General features: G+C 48.0%; 1 protein-coding gene across 1 annotated transcript; it reads left to right on the top strand.

Annotated features, from left to right (window-relative positions):
- Nucleotides 1-248: 248 nt before the first annotated feature.
- LOC120747900 (zinc finger protein 586-like) lies at nt 249-16,392 on the top strand (the record flags this gene model as incomplete). Its single annotated transcript, XM_040053950.2, has 6 exons — nt 249-270; nt 457-1,487; nt 10,994-11,128; nt 14,465-14,573; nt 15,278-15,483; nt 16,201-16,392. Coding segments are annotated over exons 1-6 (1,695 nt in total), but the record flags the coding sequence as incomplete, so codon positions are not given.
- Between the last annotated feature and the right edge of the window lie 3,439 nt (nt 16,393-19,831).

The raw sequence follows: 19,831 nt of genomic DNA, 5'->3' as shown, positions 1-19,831 counted from the left end.
AGGAAGACCAGACCCATCTACACCACCTCTGGACCTTCAGAGGAAAACTACACCCTTCTACAGGAGCACTGCTTCCACAAAACCACACCTGTCACTCCAGGAGGACTGCAGCCACGATTTGATTGGACTGCTAGCAACACCCTGGATAACTGGGTGTCAGGTTGGATTCTGACTCTGTCAGCATTTTTTTATTTTGCTACTGCATTTTTAGTTTAATTTTTAATTTTTTAGGTTAGGCTGCAAGGAAGATGCTCCAGGACAGCCAGGCAGGTGAGGAGGAAGTCAGTGCCCCTTTCCCCCTCTCTCCTGCTCCATCTCCCAGCCCAGCATGGCCCCTGGCTGCAGGACAACCCCGCTGCCGACGCCGTCCTGCCGGGCATGCACTGGGAGGATCTCCTTCCCCTTCTCTCAGGCATGGAGGCAAATCCCATCCTGTCCTTATCCTTCCTCCCCCAGACAAGAAGCTGAGGTTGGAGACCAGGGAGGACAAATCCCAAGGGCAGAACCTTGTGGAAGAGGCCATTTTGAGTGGCTCCACTGTGCAGGAATCCAATGGGAAGGAAAAGCCCCAGAGATCCGGCAAGAGGAGGGCTTCCAAACCCATCCCAGGGTGCTTGGAGATGGGAAGACCCAGCCTGTGCCGGGAAGATGGACAGAGCTTCAGGCAGAGCTCACACCTGATCCAGCACCAGATGATCCAAACTGGGGATTGGCCCTATAAGTGTGGGGAATGTGGGAAGGGCTTCAAGAACAACTCCACCCTTGTGACCCACCGGTGCATCCATACCGGGGAGAGGCTCTACGAGTGTGCAGAGTGCAGGAAGAACTTCCGCCAGAAATCCCTCTTGATCCGTCACCTGAAGATCCACAGCACAGAAGGGCCCTACAAGTGTGAGCAATGTGGGAAGAGCTTCAGCCAGCGATCCCACCTGATCTGCCACCAGAGGATCCACACCGGGGATAGGCCCTGCAAGTGTGAGGAATGTGGGATGAGCTTCAGCCAGATCTCCAGCCTGATCATACACCAGAGGATCCACACTGGGGAGAGGCCCTATAAGTGTGGGGAATGTGGGAAGGGCTTCAGGCAGAGCTCCGGCCTGATCCGCCACCAGAGGATCCACACCAGGGAACGGCCCTACAAGTGTGAGCAATGTGGGAAGAGCTTCAGCCAGAACTTCCACCTGATCTGCCACCAGAGGATCCACACTGGGGAGAGGCCCTACAAGTGTGGGGAATGCGGGAAGGGCTTCAGCCAGAGCTCCATCCTGATCCGCCACCAGAGGATCCACACCAGAGAACGGCCCTACCAGTGTGAGCAATGTGGGAAGAGCTTCAGCCGATACTCCCACTTGATCCACCACCAGAATATCCATGCTGAGAAAAGGCCCTACAAGTGTGGGGAATGCAAGAAGGGCTTCAACCAGAAGTTCCATCTGGCCATCCATCAAAAGATCCACACTGGGGAGAGACCTGACAAGTGTCCCAAGGTTCCAGAGAAGCTCCAGTCTCCTCCTGCCCCAGCAGATCCACACAAAGAAGAGGCCCTTCTGCTGCCACAACTGCAGGAAGGGCTTCAAGCACAACTCCAGCCTCATCATTCACCAGCGTATCCACACTGGGGAAATGCCCTACAAGTGTGCGGAATGCAGGAAGGTCTTCCACCAGAGTTTCCAACTGGTCATCCACCAAATGATCCACACCGGGGAGAGGCCCAAGAAGTGTGGGGAATATGGGATGAGCTTCAGCATAAGCTCCCACCTGATCCGCCACCTGAGGATCCAAACCAGAGAATGGCCCTACACATGTCCCGCTTGTGGGAAGAGCTTGTCCAGGAGCTCTCACTTGAGCAGACACCAACGGAGACACTGGTAAGGGAAGGCCTAAGAGTGCCTCAGCTGCAGGAAGAGCTTTGTGCAGTGCTCCAACTTAGTCCTGCTTCAGACGACCCACCTTGGGCAGAGAACTGGTGAGCCACATTCCCAGCGATCTGCATTGGGACGACACTGGGCTGGTGGTCCTCTTGTTTGGTTGTCCCTAATATTCTTTTGATTCATCTTCATCCCTCTAAAGCAGACAAAACTGGGGATAAAAGTCAACAAATTCATCAAAGGTATCTAAAGCCTCATGTTTTACTAGTGTTTCAGTGTTGGTGTCCAGGGCATTCCTTTGGTTGCCCTGGAGGGTCAGAAACCTGGGCAGGGGGGTCTGGGACCCCAGCCCAGAGCTCAGAGAGACACTGGCTTTGATCTCAGTCCACGGGAAAAAACTTCCTTCACTGCAGGAAGCATTGCAGGCCACAAGAGTGTGAAATATAGTAGTTTAGTATATCACAGGGTGAAAAAACAGTATTAGGTTTCTAGCATTGAAGTGAATGGGGGCAAGATGGAGAATTTGGGGCGTTGTCTCCTTCTTCTTCATCCTTCTTGCCTCACTCCATTTCAGCAGTGACGTGGCACAAAGTAGTTAGTGAGGATTGGGTCAGAGTAAAGATGACCTTTTTAGTATTAGTGATAGACATTGGCAAGTAATAGTAAATAAAGAATATGTATCAATTAGTATAAAAGATAAGGACAGCCCCAGTTCGGGGGGAGACGTGAGAAGTCCAGCCGCGGCAAACACCTTGTGGGACGCTGAGAAAGTGTAAGATAAGAAAGAATAGACGAAGTATGCAACCTTGAAAAATCTGAACCTGAAGACTCCGTCTCTTCCTTCGGTTTGGCACAGAGCTGTGCAGAGGGCAAAGGACTCTAAAACCACCTGAATGCTGGGGTAAGCCCCCGACATTTCAGGGCAATCCAGGACTCAGGGAGGTATTGGAGAGGATTTGAGGGTTTGAGGATATTTGGTGTGGTGGTCTTCATTTCTTGGTGCTCAAAGAGATGAGAGGGTTTGATCTGTCACCTCAAAAGCACTCAATGCTAAAATTACTCAATCTCACCACAAAATTACTTGATTGCACACCCCGTGAGGGAGGGATGGGGCTGGAAGGGGATTGGGTGAATTGGGATGCAAATCAGGAGGAGTGAGGTGGGCTTTAGGTGGGACAGGATGGGTGGGATGTGGTTTGGGAGGTGTGAAATTGGGGAAATAGGGCATGGTAAGAGGGTCTTGATGTCCAGGAGGGGTGGGATGGGTTGGGGTTGAGACTAGGGAGGTGGGGTTGGGTCTGGAATGAGACAGCCCAAGGCTAGGAATGACCAAGGGACGGGGAGCTGGTTCCTGAGTGAGTTTTTGGATATTCCACATTCCTGAAGAAATTTTAGGGTATCCCACGTTTCTGAGGTGGTCTTGGGCCACTCCCCAACTCTTGGGTGGTTTCCTGAGAGCTGCTCCATGGAGCTCCATTGCCAGGGGAGGTTTCCTTGGGCATGAGCTCAGAGCTGCAGCCAAAGTCCATTGCCTCGGTGCTGGAGAGCAGAGAAATGATGAATGGCCCAAGACATCATTAGGTTAGAGTTTGCTCAGTCAGTGCATTCTGAAGTGATTTACTGTAATTCCATGTTGCTTTAAGATTTCCCAAATACCTCATTCTCTCAAGTTTGCAACTAAAAGTTTGTTCTCCACCCTCCTGAGAAGTTTGTTGCTTTCTCCCATGTGCTGCCCGAGGGGATTGAGGTACCTCAAGTCCCTTTCCAACACCGGACGCGGGAGCTTGGGGCACAGCAGCAGGAACTGCAGGGCTGAGCAAGGCCTGGGTTTTGGCTGGAGGAAGCAGAAAGGCCAAGCCCTGAGCCCAGGCCTGGCACAGCAGGGCCTGTCCCTCACGGGTGCCTCGGGGCTGTTTGTGGGGCAGTGGGATGGGAGGGGCAGCAAGGACACATGTCCTCAAACTGCAACCCCTGCCAGCCTCCTCAGGGAGGGGCCAGGGAGGACCAAAGTGCAGCCCCTGAAAGGAAAGTTCCTTCTGTGGGGCCTCCAGAGGCGCTGCCAGAGCCCAGGGGACAAAGGCCTGGGTGCCTGTGGCCCTGCCAGCCCTGCCCAGCCCTTGGCCATCTGTCCTGCAGGCTGTGCCCCCTGTGCGTGCTGCTCCTGTGCCCTGGCCGGCTGCACACGCCCCTCTCGCTGTCCCCCCAGCATTTCTCAGCCCAGCATTTCTGTGCCCTCCCTGGGCTCCCTGCACCCAGCGCTGCCGGCTCCTGGCACACAGAGCCAGGGCTTGGCCCAGGCTCACACTGGGACACCTCGTGCACCAAAATTCTACCCTGGCAGGGTGTCCTAGGGTAACTTTATGATGCTTGTATCTCCAATCGTCTGTTCTGTTTGTGCTGTATATTGAGTCCTGTGCCTTTAAGACTGGTTCTAAGAGCAAGGAGAAGTGCGGAGTTTGTTTTGAGAAAACTGCCTGACTCCTCCACATTCTTCTGCAGACGGGTGTTCAGTGGAGGCTTGGAGAGACTGCAGGACAGAGATTTTTTTTTTTTTTCCTTTTTCTTTTTTCTTTTAGTTAGTTTCAGCTAGCTAGGGCAGAGAAGTTCCCTGGACTGTATTTTTTTTCCTTTTTTCTTGGAACTGTGTAAACGTGCTCTGGACTGAAAACCCAGGGGAGCACTGGGGGCTGCACCGCCAGCCCACCAGGGCCTGGACCTCGGCATTTTCCAGCAGCCCTGGAGGGGCTGGGACTGATGAGAGACTGAGAGAGAGCCGAGCTCCACCCACGGCAAGGACTTTCTCAATTTGCCATCTCACTCCAGAACGAGAGGTTTTATTGTTTCATATTATTCATTCTTTGTACTTGTATGCACTTCATTTGTTTAGTAAAATAGTTTTTTCCACTTTTCTCCACAGAGGTTTTTTTACCGGACCTGTTGGAGGGAGGGGCCACTTGGGTTTGCTTCCCAGAGGGATCCCATTCAGGGGTTTTCTCCCAAATTTGTCCCTAAACCAGGACAGAGGCTGAAATAAGAGAACGTAAAAACCTGGATTATTTGGAATATAGAAGAAATCGAAATTCAGTTTTAATTAAAAAGCAAGAATCAATATGATTAAAAAGAGAAATGGGGAAAATTGTAATAAATGAAAATGATTCATGCTAGTTGTAATCAAATCAATATTTTAAATAAATATATATACTTTAAAAAATATTTGTTATAAAGTAGTAAAGGAAAAAGTAGATGTGATTAGTGTTACAAAGCAGATGGGCCCCTTGGCAGATGCTACATGAGAAAAATAAGATACAGGGTGCAGTTTGAGATAAGCAAGAGTTTCAATGCTGGATTGGCCAAAGCTGGGACTACTCCAAGGTCGGGAGATGGGCCCTTTGCAGATGTTATGGGATACAGGATGTCTTAAGATAGAACTGGCCTTGAGATGGACAAAGCTGGGACTATTCCAAGGTAGGGAGTTTGGGTGGTGGTTTGAACCATGAAATAATTACTTTTTGGAACATAATGCCTAGTTATGTATAACACAAAACTTAGAGCGCACGTGCAGCCAGTAAGGTTATTCATAGGATGAGAGGAAGATGATGAGCCTTCATCTGAAGAAGAGCACCAAAAAGCAAAGAAGACCCCCAAACAGCAAGTGGAGCATGTGCTATATGCTATGGACATAGCAATTACAAATCAAAAATAGGACGAGATTCACAGGAAATATTAATGAATACCTATTAGCATACAGTATACAATTTTAAGTTGGATTACTTTGTTTTGTACGAGAGCTAGGGTGGCAAGTCCCCCTCCGTACCCCGGTCGGTTTTGCTTATGCTTTATCCAAACAGTACTTATCTTCAATTAATCACTGCTGAAATTTTGCATATGCTTGATTATAAAATGCTACTTAAATAAAACTACATTGCAGCTAAATTTAACTTCATTGCTTGTTAAAATAGACATACAGAGTTTCATTTAAAACCATTCCGTCCTTCCTTCTTTCCTTCCTTCCTTCCTTTTTCCCTCCTTCCCTCCTTCCTTCCTTCCCTCCTTTTTCCTTATTCCTTTCCTTCTCTCTCTCTCATTTCTTTCTTTCTTTCTTTCTTTCTTTCTTTCTTTCTTTCTTTCTTTCTTTCTTTCTTTCTTTGGAGCAGGTCCCTTTACCCTCCGAAAATCACTGCCCTGCCACCTCAGCCCTGCACAGCACAGCACCTTAAACTCAGCCTTCCCAATTTCACAGCAACCTCCCACAAAACACTTCCAGGCCCCAAAATTCCTAAAAGCACCAGCAGCCTTTAAAAACTGCCACTTGCTTTCTTTCCCTCTACTACCCTACTCCAAGAACCCAAACCAGCTTCTTCCTCCACTGCAATCCCTACCCCTCCCAACTTTCCTGCCACCCCACACTGCAATTACACCCCACATTACACTGCCCCATCCCATCCCATCCCATCCCATCCCATCCCATCCCATCCCATCCCATCCCATCACGGCAGGAAGTCACCTCCAACCAGGCCTTGGACACTTCCAGCCATTCCAGGGCAGCCACAGCTTTTCCTCCCACTCTGTGCCAGGGCCCCACCGCCCTCCCAGGGAACAAGTCCATCCCCACATCCCAGCTCACCCTGGCCCCAAGCAGTGTCCAGCCATGGCCTGTGTCCTGGCGCTGCAGGCCCTTGGCAAGAGTCTCTCCCAGCCAGCAATTCCTGCTCTTCCCTGCTCTGGGGCAGCAGCTGCAAGTTGATTTGCTCCCTGGGCCACTGGCCCAGCCCCAAGCCAGGGCCGGGACCTTTCCCCAGAGCTCTGCCGGCACTGGCTCGCTTCGGCCGCAGCCCAGCAGACGGAGCTCAGAGCTCCCCGGGGGCTGCGCCTCCTGCCCAGGGACAGCAGCAGGGGCAGCTGAGACTTCTGCCCCGGGGCCAGCAGGGAATGCACCCCAGGGAACGGCTGGGGCTGGGCCAGGCCAGCTGCGGGCTGGAGACCAGCAAAAGCTTCTTCCCCTACAGGGGGCTTGACCACTCACCAGGCTCCCCAGGGAATGGTCACAGCTGTGAGGCTGCCGCAGCTCCAGGAGCCTTTGGACACCGCTCCCGGGAATGCCCAGGCTGCCACTGTTGGGCTGTCTGTGCAGGGCCAGGGCCTGGACTCCATGATCCCGCTGCCTCCCTCCCAGCTCAGCCCCTTCTGCAGTTCTCACCCTTGGGCTCAGCCTTTGTGTCTCCTCCAGGCGCTGGCAGAGCTCTTGGGGCCGGGGCAGGAGCGGGACAGCCCCAGCGTTCCCCTCTCTGTGACACCACGGTGGTGACAGCTCCAACGTTCCCTGCCTGGAGACGCTCCAAGGGAAGCGTCCAGAGCCACAGCCAGACAGCAAAACTGACCGGGCACTGAGCACCCCCGGCCTGGGCTGATGTGCATTGCTGTGCACACAGCTCGGGGAAGGTCCCCCTGGCCACCTCCACAGTGCCACAGGCAAGTGTCACATAGAGTTACAGAGCTCTGCCCAGAGCTGACAGGGAAAGTTAAAAAAATAACAAACAATAACAAGACCAAACCAAATCAAAAAATACCAAACCAAACTCCCACCAAGAAAAAGACACCTCTGCCCCCAGCAGAGCTGCTGCCTCCTTCAGTGCTTTCAGCTGCACTCACACACAGCACCTGAGACTGCAAGCAATGACCATTCCTCAGGCACATCTGCTGCACAAGCAGCTTGAGGACAGCCCTGTAGCAGGACTCCTCTCCTTCCAGTGAAAAAGGCCCCTTGGCAGGCAGCTCTAGGGTGCTTGCAAAAAGCAAGGGCCAGAGCCTCAGGCCACAGGGGAGAAAAGGGCTCTCAATTGCCCACCCCTGGCACATCAAGCCTGCTCCCAGGCTGCTTTCCACACAGCATTCCTCTGGAGGACTGCAGAAAGCTGAGAGTCAGCTCTGCCTTCTCCATGTTCTGTGCCCTAAAGGTGCCTGTGAGAAGGAATTCAGGCTCAGCTCCTGTGGCACAATCCCTCCTGGCCAGGGCACAGCGCTGGGAAGGCCTTTGCATACCCAGCCTCTGCTGCAGCCAAGGAAAGCTCCTGGCTCAGGCTCAGCTTTCCTGCCCAGCCAGACCCCTCGTGTGCCCCAGCAGCAGGAAATTGCTGGATCTGGCTGATGGCAAACGGCTGCATCTGGAGTCCTGGCACCAGCAATGGACCAGATCTGGGTGGTGCCAGTGCTGGCACTAGGAAATTGCTGCAGTTTGGCTTTTTGTGCCAGCAAATTGCTGCACTTAGGCTGTGCCAGCACCGGGGCATTTCTGGATCTGCGCTCTGGCTGTGCCAGGAAACACCAGATTTCAGGCTCCAGATGCTGAAAAACCTGATTTCTTTCTTTCCTTTTTTTTCTTTTTCTTTCTCCTCTTTCCTCTTTCCCTCCTTCCTTTCTCTTCCTTTCTCTTCCTCTCTTTCTCTCCTTTCTTTCTTTCTTTCTTTCTTTCTTTCTTTCTTTCTTTCTTTCTTTCTTTCTTTCTTTCTTTCTTTCTTTCTTTCTTTCTTTCTTTCTCTTTCCCAGCTGCCTGCACCTTCCCAAACTCACTGCCACTCCACCTCAGCCCTGCTACACAATTGCTACAACCACCAGCACCCACCCAAAACTGCCTCTTGCTTTCCTGGCCCTCTGCTCCAACAGCCCAAAACACCCCATCCCGCCACTGCAATCCCTACCCCTCCCAACTTTCACAAAACCCCTCACACTGCAATCCCCACATTATACTGGCCACACCAGACCAGACTATGCCATGTCTTCAGGCCACCAAGTCCCCTGCAACCAGCCCTTGGACACTTCCAGCCATTCCAGGGCAGCCACAGCTTTTCCGCCCACTCTGTGCCAGGGCCCCACCGCCCTCCCAGGGAACAAGTCCATCCCCACATCCCAGCTCACCCTGGCCCCAAGCAGCGTCCAGCCATGGCCTGTGTCCTGGCACTGCAGGCCCTTGGCAAGAGTCTCTCCCAGCCAGCAATTCCTGCTCTTCCCTGCTGTGGGGCAGCAGCTGCAAGTTGATTTGCTCCCTGGGCCACTGGCCCAGCCCCAAGCCAGGGCCGGGACCTTTCCCCAGAGCCCTGCAGCCACTGCAATGGTCACAGCTCTGAGGCTGCCGCAGCTCCAGGAGCCTTTGGACACTGTTCCCAGGGATGCTTAGGCTGCGATTGTTGGGCTGTCTGTGCAGGATCAGGGGCTGGACTTGATGATCCCGCTGCCTTCCTCCCAGTTCAGCCCCTTCTGCAGTTCTCACCCTTGGGCTCAGCCTTTGTGTCTCCTCCAGGTGCTGGCAGAGCTCTTGGGGCCGGGGCAGGAGCGGGACAGCCCCAGCGTTCCCCTCTCTGTGACACCACGGTGGTGACAGCTCCAACGTTCCCTGCCTGGAGATGCTCCAAGGGAAGCGTCCAGAGCCACAGCCAGACAGCAAAACTGACCGGGCACTGAGCAACCCCGGCCTGGGCTGATGTGCATTCCTGTGCACACAGCTTGAAGAAAGTCCCCTTGCCCACCCCACAATGTCACAGAAAATGCCAGATAGAGTTACAGAGCTCTTCCCAGAGCTGACAGGTGGAGTTAATTTAAAAAAAAAAATAAAAGAAAAAAAAAAAACGAAAAAAAAAAAATACCCCACACAAACCCCAAAAAACCTGCAAAAACACCCCCAAGCCAAAACAAAAAAATCCCCACCCCCCAATAAAAAGCACAGAAAACTCCCCCCCCCAAAAAATTAAAAAACAACCCACCAAAACAAAGAACAAAACCCAAACAAACAAGCAAAGAAAGAAAGACAAAAAAAAAAATCAAGAAAAAGAACTTCCCCCAAGCAGAGCTGTTCCATCCATCAGTTCTCACACCTGCAGGCACAAAAGACCTGTGGCTGCAAAAAATGAGGACTCATTGGGCACATTTGCAGGAAAAGCAGGTTTAGGACAGGCTTTCAGCAGAACTGTTCTCAGCTGTGAAAAGTGCATATTATAAGGCTCTACGCAAGATATTTACTATATGGATTATGTTGTATTGATTGTTAATATTGTATTAATAGTTTGATAGTATGGTAAATGTAGTTTTGTAGTTAAAATGTAGTTTTTATGTACCAACCACAGGAAAACGTAAATCTTTCAGAGAAAAAAAGAATTTACTACTTCCTTATCAGAAGAGACCAAGTCCTCCTGCCTCTCTCAGCCTTGTGGACGCCATAGAGATTAAAGGCAAAAAGTGATACTAACCAGAGACAATTCTTTGTTTGAATGGAATTTATGCATCATGTATGAAATGTATGAATATTCAACAGGCTATTGCTTTTAAGAGATAATCCTTTGTTAACAGGGATCCTTCTCCAGCTTTTTTGCTTGGGGAGGCACCCAGATGTCTGTAACTTTGTTTCTTATTGTCTCGTATTGTCCTAACTCTAATTGTTCCATTTTTTTAACTCTAATTCTATTTTTATAACCATCTTATTTACTATTAAACTTTCAAAATTTCAAGAACAAGTGAATGGCGTTTTTCACAATTATGGTAGCCGAGGATGGTTATAACACCTCACTGCCGGTGCCCCAGTGGAATCAGGGTGAGGACAGCGCGCCCTGCCCAGTTGGCAGCCTCGCTCTGTGTTCCCCTGCTGTGACTGGCAGATGCAGGTTACGATCAATGGACAAAAGGAGGCAATAAAACAAAGAAAAGGGAAAAGATTCCCTAAAACCACGGTAGTTAGCCCCTAATGTTGGAAATTAACCATGTTGCTAGGAGAAGTACAAGGAAAGAATGTGCTGACAAACGAAGCATGAGGAACGGACCAAGACATCGCGGTTAGGTGATCACGGTGGTCAAAGAAGAATAGAATTTATGGTGGGAGCCTTTTGTGTAAATAAAGATAGGGAAGCAGGTGTTGTGGGAACGGGATATAGCCTATAGAAATTAGAAGATTAATGTTAAATTGAAATGTCATGTATAGCACGTACGTTGATGATGTAATCTGTAAGAAATAGTATAAAAACTGTAAGAAAATGAGGGTCGGTGGGATTCTGATTTGGGATGCTAGTCCCTGGGTCCCCGGGCCCGAATAAAGCACCGCATAAACTACTTTGTGGTTTGTGTTTCTCTTCGTTGGGCAACAGTTTTCTGGTGACCGCGGCAGGACTCCGAAGGTTGCTGGGGCGGTTCGCGAGGTGATCTACTCCACGCCGGCACCAGGTGATTTCTGGGGAGACATCAACTCGTGCCCGACCCCGCGCCTGTCGGACAACTACGAGGTAAGCCCAAAAGGTGCTTTATTCTTAAAGGATTTTAGACGCCTGCCGATTAAGACGGACCTACGATCCGCACGGTTGGGCTTGGACGTCCCAGGTTGGTGGAAAAAATTGACCGTAAATCTTGACGAAAGTTGAGTAGGATCAATACCTGCTAGCAGGATATAAGGTGGTAAAGGATATAAGGTGGTAAAGGACATAAAGTGGTAAAAAAAAAAAAAAAAAAAAAAAAAAAAAAGAAAAGATGCCATTTAAAGGGTTTAAAACGTCCTCGGCAGGGATTGAAATCCCGGAGGATTCACCACTAGGTTGTTTAATAAGGAAATGGAAAGAAGGGAATTTTGGTCAAGAATTATCTAAAGATAAGTTGATTGATTTTTGTAATCATGTTTGGCCACAATATGACACCGCGGGAATGCAGTGGCCTAGGAATTGGACGCTGAATCATGATATTGTTACTCCAATGATGCATTATTTACAGGATAATGGTAAATGGGAAGAGATACCATATTTGGATCTGTTTTATTACTTGGGACGGAGAACGGATTGGCAGAAGGAATGTGGAATAATGGTTCTAACTGTGGCAAATGAGAAGCGTCGGGGTTGCGAGAATCGGGATCAAAAGGCGGACTATCTAGTTAAATATAAAGACCCTGAGGAGGATGTGTCCCTACTGGTCTCCCCTAGCGCTCCCCCACCTGAAACCGCTTCGGAAGAAGAGGGAGAAGAGGGTGGGGAAACAAGGGAAAAAGGGGATGGCAAGAGTAAACGGCATACCCCGATATCTAAACGAACAAGGGGTCACCTAGTCTCTAAGAAAGGGGGCCGGGAGGGGGGAACACACGTAATGGCCCTGCTGAGAGAGGCGGTGGGACCCCAGGGAGATCGAGTAATGGTGAAAGTTCCGTTTTCCCCGAATGACCTGATAATCTGGAAGCAATCTGCAGGATCTTATAGGGAGGATCCCGACCGTACTGCCAGGGTAGTAAAAATGGTAATAAAAACTCAGAACCCTGATTGGAATGATTTACAGGTTTTATTAGATACTTTGATGGACTCTACTGAAAAGGAAATGGTGTTGCGGGCTATGACGGAAAAGGCGAGAGAAATGATAAGGTTGCGGGTGGCGGATGGAACTCTGAATGAATTAGTACCAAGGGAAGACCCTGAATGGGACCCCAATACAGCACGGGGACACCAAGCATTGAAGGGATACCAGGAATTGTTAATTGAAGGAGTTAGAACAGGCATTCCAAAGACGGTAAATTGGTCCAAACTTTATTCAGTGAAACAAGAAAAGAATGAATCCCCTTCTGCTTTCTTAGAACGATTGAAGGAAACTGCGAGACGGTATACTAGTTTAGAAGTAGAGGGGGAAACGGGAAGGTTACAATTGGCATTAATCTTTATGGGGCAGTCCCAGGAGGATATTAGAAAGAAATTGCAGAAGTTAGAAGGTGAGGATACCCGTAATTTAGAAAAATTGTTGGAAGTTGCCTGGAAGGTCTATAACAATCGGGAAAGGGAATCGGTCAGGAAGCAACAAGCTAGCATGTTGGCAGTACTCCAGCAAGCTGCGGGGAGACGTAATGGAAGGGGGCGTGCTCGAGGCAGAGGAGGATTTGGTAGGGATCGTGGCGGGGGCCAGGTGAGACTGGGATATGACCAATGCGCCCTTTGTAAAAATAAGGGACATTGGAAAAATGAGTGCCCATTGAATAGTGGGATTGGAATTCCGAGACAGTTTGGGAATTCGTCGGCAGAGGTCGCCCAGGCGCTGGTAATGGGGGAATATCAGAATCAGAGCTGACTAGACCGGGATCTCAAGGTTATCATGGAAGTAGAGGGAGAACCGTTAGAATTTAGAATAGATACAGGTGCCACATATTCTGCAATTAATACACGGGTAGGGTCATTAAGTGACACAAAGATACAAGTAGTGGGGGTTACTGGAAAAATTGAAGAAAGGGCATTTCTTCGGCCAGTAGATATAAAGTTTGGGGGAAAGGAATTTGATCATCAATTTTTGTACATGCCAAATAGCCCTGAATCATTGATAGGACGAGACCTATTGTCGATGTTACAGGCCAGAATTATTTTTGAAGGAGGTAGGGTCAAGTTAGAAATTCCGGAAGAAAATATTGGTAAAATGTTCATTATTAAGGAGGTAGAGCCCCAACCCATTACAGAAGAAATTGAGCAAGCTGTAGTTCCCTGGGTATGGGAAACTGGGACCCCCGGAAAGTCAAAGGCAGCACAGCGTGTAGTAGTAGAACTAAAAGAGGGGAAAGAACCGGTACGACTAAAGCAGTATGCAATCAAACCTGAGGTCAGGCGAGAGATAGCCCCAATTATTGATCAATACCTAAATTTAGGCATTTTGCAGGAGTGTGAATCCGAATATAATACTCTTATTTTTCCAGTTAAAAAGCCTAATGGAAAGTATAGGTTAGTGCAGGATTTAAGAGCAATAAATGAGATAACCAAAGATATTCATCCCGTAGTTGCTAATCCTTATACCTTGTTGACATCTGTATCAGAGAAATTTGAATGGTTTACCGTGATTGATTTAAAAGATGCCTTTTTCTGCATCCCACTGGCACTTGAAAGTAGGAAATATTTTGCATTCGAATGGGAAAATCCAGACACAGGACGAAGAAGGCAGCTGACTTGGAGCCGACTACCACAGGGATTCAAGAACTCCCCTACCATTTTTGGAAACCAGTTAGCTCGGGAACTAGAAGAGTGGAAGACAACCCAGGTAACAGTACCAAGCATGTTCTATGTGGTTCTCCAATATGTGGATGATATTTTCCTAGCAGCTACGGAACGAGACATCTGCTCCCAATTAACCATAAGCCTTCTGAACATGCTGGGACAAGGAGGATATCGAGTTTCGCGAGACAAAGCACAGCTGGTAAGAACAGAAGTTGTCTATTTGGGGTGTGAAATCTCTAAGGGGGTGCGGAAATTGGGGACTAACCGCATAGCAGCTATCTGTGCCATACCCGTCCCCCGAAACCATCAGGAACTCCGATCCTTTCTTGGAATGGTAGAGTGGTGTCGGCTGTGGATTCTGAACTTTGGACTGCTGGCACGGCCCCTATATGAGGCCCTCAAAGAAGTGCACTGGACTTGGGGACGTGCACAGGAAAAAGCCTTCCTAGAATTAAAGCAGGCCTTAAAGGAAGCCCCCGCGCTGGGATTGCCAGATTTGAGCAAAGATTTCCAGCTATATGTTACTGAAAGACACAGGTTGGCATTAGGGGTACTAACACAGAAAATAGGGCCATGGAAGCGGCCTGTGGGGTATTTCTCTAAACAATTGGACACCGTCAGTGCCGGCTGGCCAGGATGCCTGTGAGCGGTAGCGGCAACGGTGCTGCTAATACAAGAAGCAAGGAAGCTGACTTTGGGAAGGAAGCTGGAAGTATATGTGCCCCATATGGTAATTGCAGTCTTAGAGCAAAAGGGAGGTCACTGGCTCTCATCCAGCCGCCTGTTGCAATATCAGGCATTGCTGCGGGAACAAGATGATATAGAACTGAAAATAACACCCCATTTAAACCCAGCAGAATTCCTCAGGTCGAACTGGGAGGAAGGGGAACTCGTCCATGACTGTGTGGAGATAATTGAGCAGGTCTATGCAAGCAGAGAAGATTTGAAGGATGCACCGATCGATAGCCCAGACTGGGAGTTGTTCACCGACGGGTCCAGTTTTGTCAAGAACGGCACCAGGTTATGCGGGTTATGCGGTAGTCACAACTCTTCAAGTAATAGAAGCAAAGGCTCTTCCCCCTGGAACCTCGGCTCAAAAGGCAGAAATTAGAGCCTTAACTCGAGCCCTCGAATTGAGCAAAGGAAAGAGGGTTAATGTTTAGACTGATTCAAAATATGCCTTTGGGGTGGTGCATGTACATGGAGCTCTGTGGAAGGAGCAAGGATTGTTAACGTCTCAAGGGTCAACAATAAAACATAGAGACGAGATCCTACTCCTGTTAGAGGCTGTAAGAGAACCCGAGGCAGTGGCAGTAATGCATGTGCCAGGACACCGAAGAGAAGATGGAAAGATATACCAAGGTAACCAATTGGCGGATAAGACGGCTAAAAGAGTAGCGAAAGAGATAAAGACTCAATCGGCTCTTATTCCAGCTAAAGGAAATCCGGCGGATTCCTACATGAAAGATGAGCCTCCATACCTACCAGATGACGTGAAGTTGGCCCACCTGGTGAAAGCTCAGAAGAATGACAAAGGGTGGTATGTAACAGCAACCGGGCAGGTGGTAGTACCTGCGAAGATAATGCGAGCAATCTTGGAGACTGAACATTACAAGTGCCACTGGGGAGCGGAGGCCTTGGTAAAATTTTTAAAGAATGAAGTAATCTCTATTCAGATATTAACAATGGCAAAGTGGGTTAATGCAACCTGTCCCACTTGTGTGAAAAATAATCCCCTAGTGCGAAAACAGGTTCAAATGGGAGGGTTAAAAGTAGGCCCACAGCCTGGAGACTACTGGCAAATAGACTTTTCGGAGCTTCCTAAAGCCCAAGGTAATAAATACCTTTTAGTGTATGTATGTACCTTTTCAGGATGGCCGGAGGCGTTTCCCTGTCGCACGAATCAGGCAAAGGAAGTAGTCAAAACCCTTTTAAAAGAGATAATCCCCCGGTTTGGAATCCCGTTAGGAATGTCATCAGATAGGGGACCGCATTTTGTAGCAGGAATCATTCAAGGTGTAGCCAAGGTATTAGGGATTAGATGGGATTTACACACTCCGTGGAGACCGCAGTCTAGTGGCCAGGTAGAAAGGATGAATCAAACATTGAAAAATCAGTTGAAAAAGATTTGTCAGGAAGCCAAAGTTCAGTGGCCCCAAGCTCTGCCAATAGCATTATTGCGCATCCGAATAAAACCCAGGGAGAGGATAGGAGTCAGTCCGTATGAAGTATTGTATGGTAAAGCTTATCATGCTGCAACCTATCAGGGGGACCCCCATTTAACAGGGGACCAAGTATTATTAAACTATGTGTTATCTTTAAATAAGACTCTTGCAGCTGTATGGGGAGCCTTGCAGTGGAACCGCCCGCTACCACTAGAGAACTCAGTTCATGACATCTCGCCGGGAGACCATGTGTACGTGAAAAATTGGAGCGTGGAGCCTCTGAAGGAGTCATGGAATGGCCCCTACCAAGTGCTGATGACCACGTATACCGCCGTCAAGGTCGCTGGGATTGATAACTGGATACACTACACCAGGGTGAAGAAGGTACCGACGAGATGGGAGGTGCAGCCCATAAAGGACACCTGGATGGTATTCCGAACAAAGCCCTGATCATCTTGATACTGATTGTTTGTCAGTTAGTAGCCTCAGCAGTTATAATTCATGTACCAGACCCTTTAGTCTTAGTACCGGAAAGTGGAAATGTTGAATTAACCTGTTTGTTTTCTGACAACCAGAAAGCTGGATCCCATGAAATTAATGTGAGATGGAGAAAAGGCCTTGACATCGTAAGTAAAGGAATAATAACACTTTGGGATGACCATCAGCAATCAGGAAACACTACCTTAAGGATTCCTAAAATCACAACTTCTGGAGAAGGTAGATACACCTGTGTAGTATGGATAAAAGATAGTTTTGATTATGGGGATTTCGAGTTGGAAATTATGAATGAAAACTATACCAGTGCAGGTTCGGTAATAGTAGCACCCTTGAGAACAAGCCAGGATATTTGGTTGGGCCCGCCATTGAGAATTAGTTGTCAATACACCTTGAAGAATAATTGCAAAAGAAGAATAAGGATTAGCTGGTGGAAAGAGAGAGAGATGGAATGGGATCAATTGAAGGAAGGAAGTAATGAGTGGAAGAAGGAGTCTAAAGGGGTCGGGTGGTATAATATCACATCTTTTGCTTCAACAACTATGGCAGGGAATTATCTGTGTATAGTTAAGTGTGGATTAGATGGAGGATTTGGACTTCGGGAAGTGGTCGCTAGAACAAACCCGGATCAGGGAATAGGAGCAACTGAAAGAACAATCTTAGCAGTAGAAAGGGAAAATATTGCTTTAAATTGTACAATATCCCAAAATTACACTGACGAAGGAGAATATTGGTGTTGGATAGCCCGAGATAATTGGTGGGGTCACAGTCAGGTAACGTTAAGAGTAAGGGACATACGAGTTACCAGACAGGTCCCAGAGAGAAATCAAACCCTAAAAATAAGAGAAGGACAGGAAAATTTAATAGTAGGACTAATTCGAGACTTCGGAAGAATGCAAAATACAACTTCAATAACAGCCTGCCTGCCTCTTCCTCAAGCAGCTGGAGACCTGATCCCGTGGGGAATTATACCCATAAGGGAGATGCCAAGCGCCACCGCAAATGTGACCTGGAACTGTGAAATAGTGTCTAAGGAGATTTTAGACTGGGTAGAGGTTTGTATGTTACGAAGAAAGATTAGTAAGCAAAATTGTCAGCAAATACCAGGATATTATGGATGGATAGAGGATTCAAAATTGTCAGCAGATACCAGGATATTATGGATGGATAGAGGATCCAAGCTTAAGGGAAATTGTTTGGTGATTGGAAAGGTGTCCGAGCCATGCGATAAGATCCGAGTTCAGAATAAGAGAAAGAAGATAGAAGAAGTATGTCAGAATACCACTGAGACAATGACAATGGAGGAGTGGAAAACAATCTGGGGACCTAGTCTGTTAGAAACTTATAGTTACCTAGGGAAAGTGAATTGGTGCATAGTGTGGGAAGGGAGAAAGAATCAAGATTTTGGGCAGAAGTCATTATTCAAAAAACAATATAGGAAAAAGGTGGAGATGATGGAGTTATGGAATTGTACACAGGTACTAACCTGTGACACTCCACCAGTGCAGATTGGACTTGAACCAGTGCGAGTGCTGTTGCAGTGGGGATGTGAATGTAGAGGATATAATCACACCCTTGCAAAGAAAGAAAAGGAGCCCTGGGATTGCAAGACGACCACGGTTAGGAGCCCAGGAAATTTAGTTTGGGTTATGGGACATGGATTATGGATACGCACATGCCCATAGATGGTGCAGTTACACAAATTACATTAGGGGTTCCTACCTTATGCCCATTCTGGAAAACTTCTAAGCTGCAAGAAAAGGAATTGGAAAGCAGAAAGAAAAGGGAGATAGAAGATGATGCTTCGATTCAGGAAGATTGGCATGAACCTGATGATGGAGTAAAAGTAGGATGGATGTTAGAATCACTGTTTGCCCCTATATCATCTTACAGAAACAGGGAGATGTTGTACCGATTATTAGGACAGACAGAGAGGCTTGCAGCTACAACTAAAAGAGGTTTTAGAGACTTGAATCTTCAGCTGCAAGCGACTACTAGAATGACATTACAGAATAGAATGGCATTAGATTTGCTGCTACTTAAGGAACATGGGGTTTGTGGATACTTAAGAAATAGAGTAGACCATTGCTGCGTGCACATCCCAAACGTGACAGAAGAAATAGAAAAAGATATAGATCAATTAGAACAAATAGAATCCAAAACAAAGGAGATACAAAAAGATGCTGAGCATAATTGGGTAGGAGCCCTGTTAAGCTCCTTAGGGATCCAGGTTTCTGGTTGCGTATCATCTATAGTACAATATGTAATAATGTTTGTAATCGTGATAATTGTAGTGATCATTGTATATAGATGTCTTTTAGGAATGATTCTGAAAGAAGGGGCTTACACCAAAAGGGTAATACAAGCAGTTACCCGAAGAGAAGTGATACAGCCTCGTGTAGCTGAGACTCAAACCTAAGAAATTGAGCATCCTTGCAACGGAATTGAAGAATGCTCAAGAGGGGGGACTTGTTGGAAATTGGCCATGTTGCTAGGAGAAGTACAAGGAAAGAATGTGCTGACAAACGAAGCATGAGGAACGGACCAAGACGTCGCGGTTAGGTGCTCACGGTGGTCAAAGAAGAATAGAATTTATGGTGGGAGCCTTTGTGTAAATAGAGATAGGGAAGCAGGTGTTGTGGGAACGGGATATAGTCTATAGAATTTAGAAGATTAATGTTAAACTGAAATGTCATGTATAGCACGTACGTTGATGATGTAATCTGTAAGAAATAGTATAAAACCTGTAAGAAAATGAGGGTCGGTGGGATTCTGATTTGGGACGCTAGTCCCCGGGTCCCCGGGCCCGAATAAAGCACCGCATAAACTACTTTGTGGTTTGTGTTTCTCTTCGTTGGGCAACACTCTCATCTCTTTGAAGAAGAAATTGAGACAACCACACCAAATACCCCACAACCCCCCAAATCCTCCCCAGTATCTCCCTGAGTCCCAGATTGCCCTGAAACACTAGTAAAACATGAGGCTTTAGATACCTTTGATGAATTTGTTGATTTTTACCCCCAATTTTGTCTGTTTTAAAGGGATGAAGATGAATCAAAAAAATATTAAGGACAACAAAACAAGAGGACCACCAGCCCAGTGTCTTCCCAATGCACATCGCTGGGAATGTGGCTCAACAATTCTCTGGCCAATATGGGTCCTCTGAAGCAGGACTAAGTTGGAGCACTGCACAAAGCTCTTCCTGCAGCTGAGGCACTCTTAGGTCTTCCCTTACCAGTGTCTCCGTTGGCATCTTCTAAAGTGAGAGCTCCTGGACAAGCTCTTCCCAAAAGTGAGACATGTGTAGGGTCATTCCCTGGTTTGGATC

The sequence above is a fragment of the Hirundo rustica genome, unplaced genomic scaffold (genome assembly GCF_015227805.2).
Source record: "Hirundo rustica isolate bHirRus1 unplaced genomic scaffold, bHirRus1.pri.v3 scaffold_280_arrow_ctg1, whole genome shotgun sequence".
Classification (NCBI taxonomy): Eukaryota; Metazoa; Chordata; class Aves; order Passeriformes; family Hirundinidae; genus Hirundo; species Hirundo rustica.
This window is presented reverse-complemented; position numbering and strand designations above follow the sequence as displayed.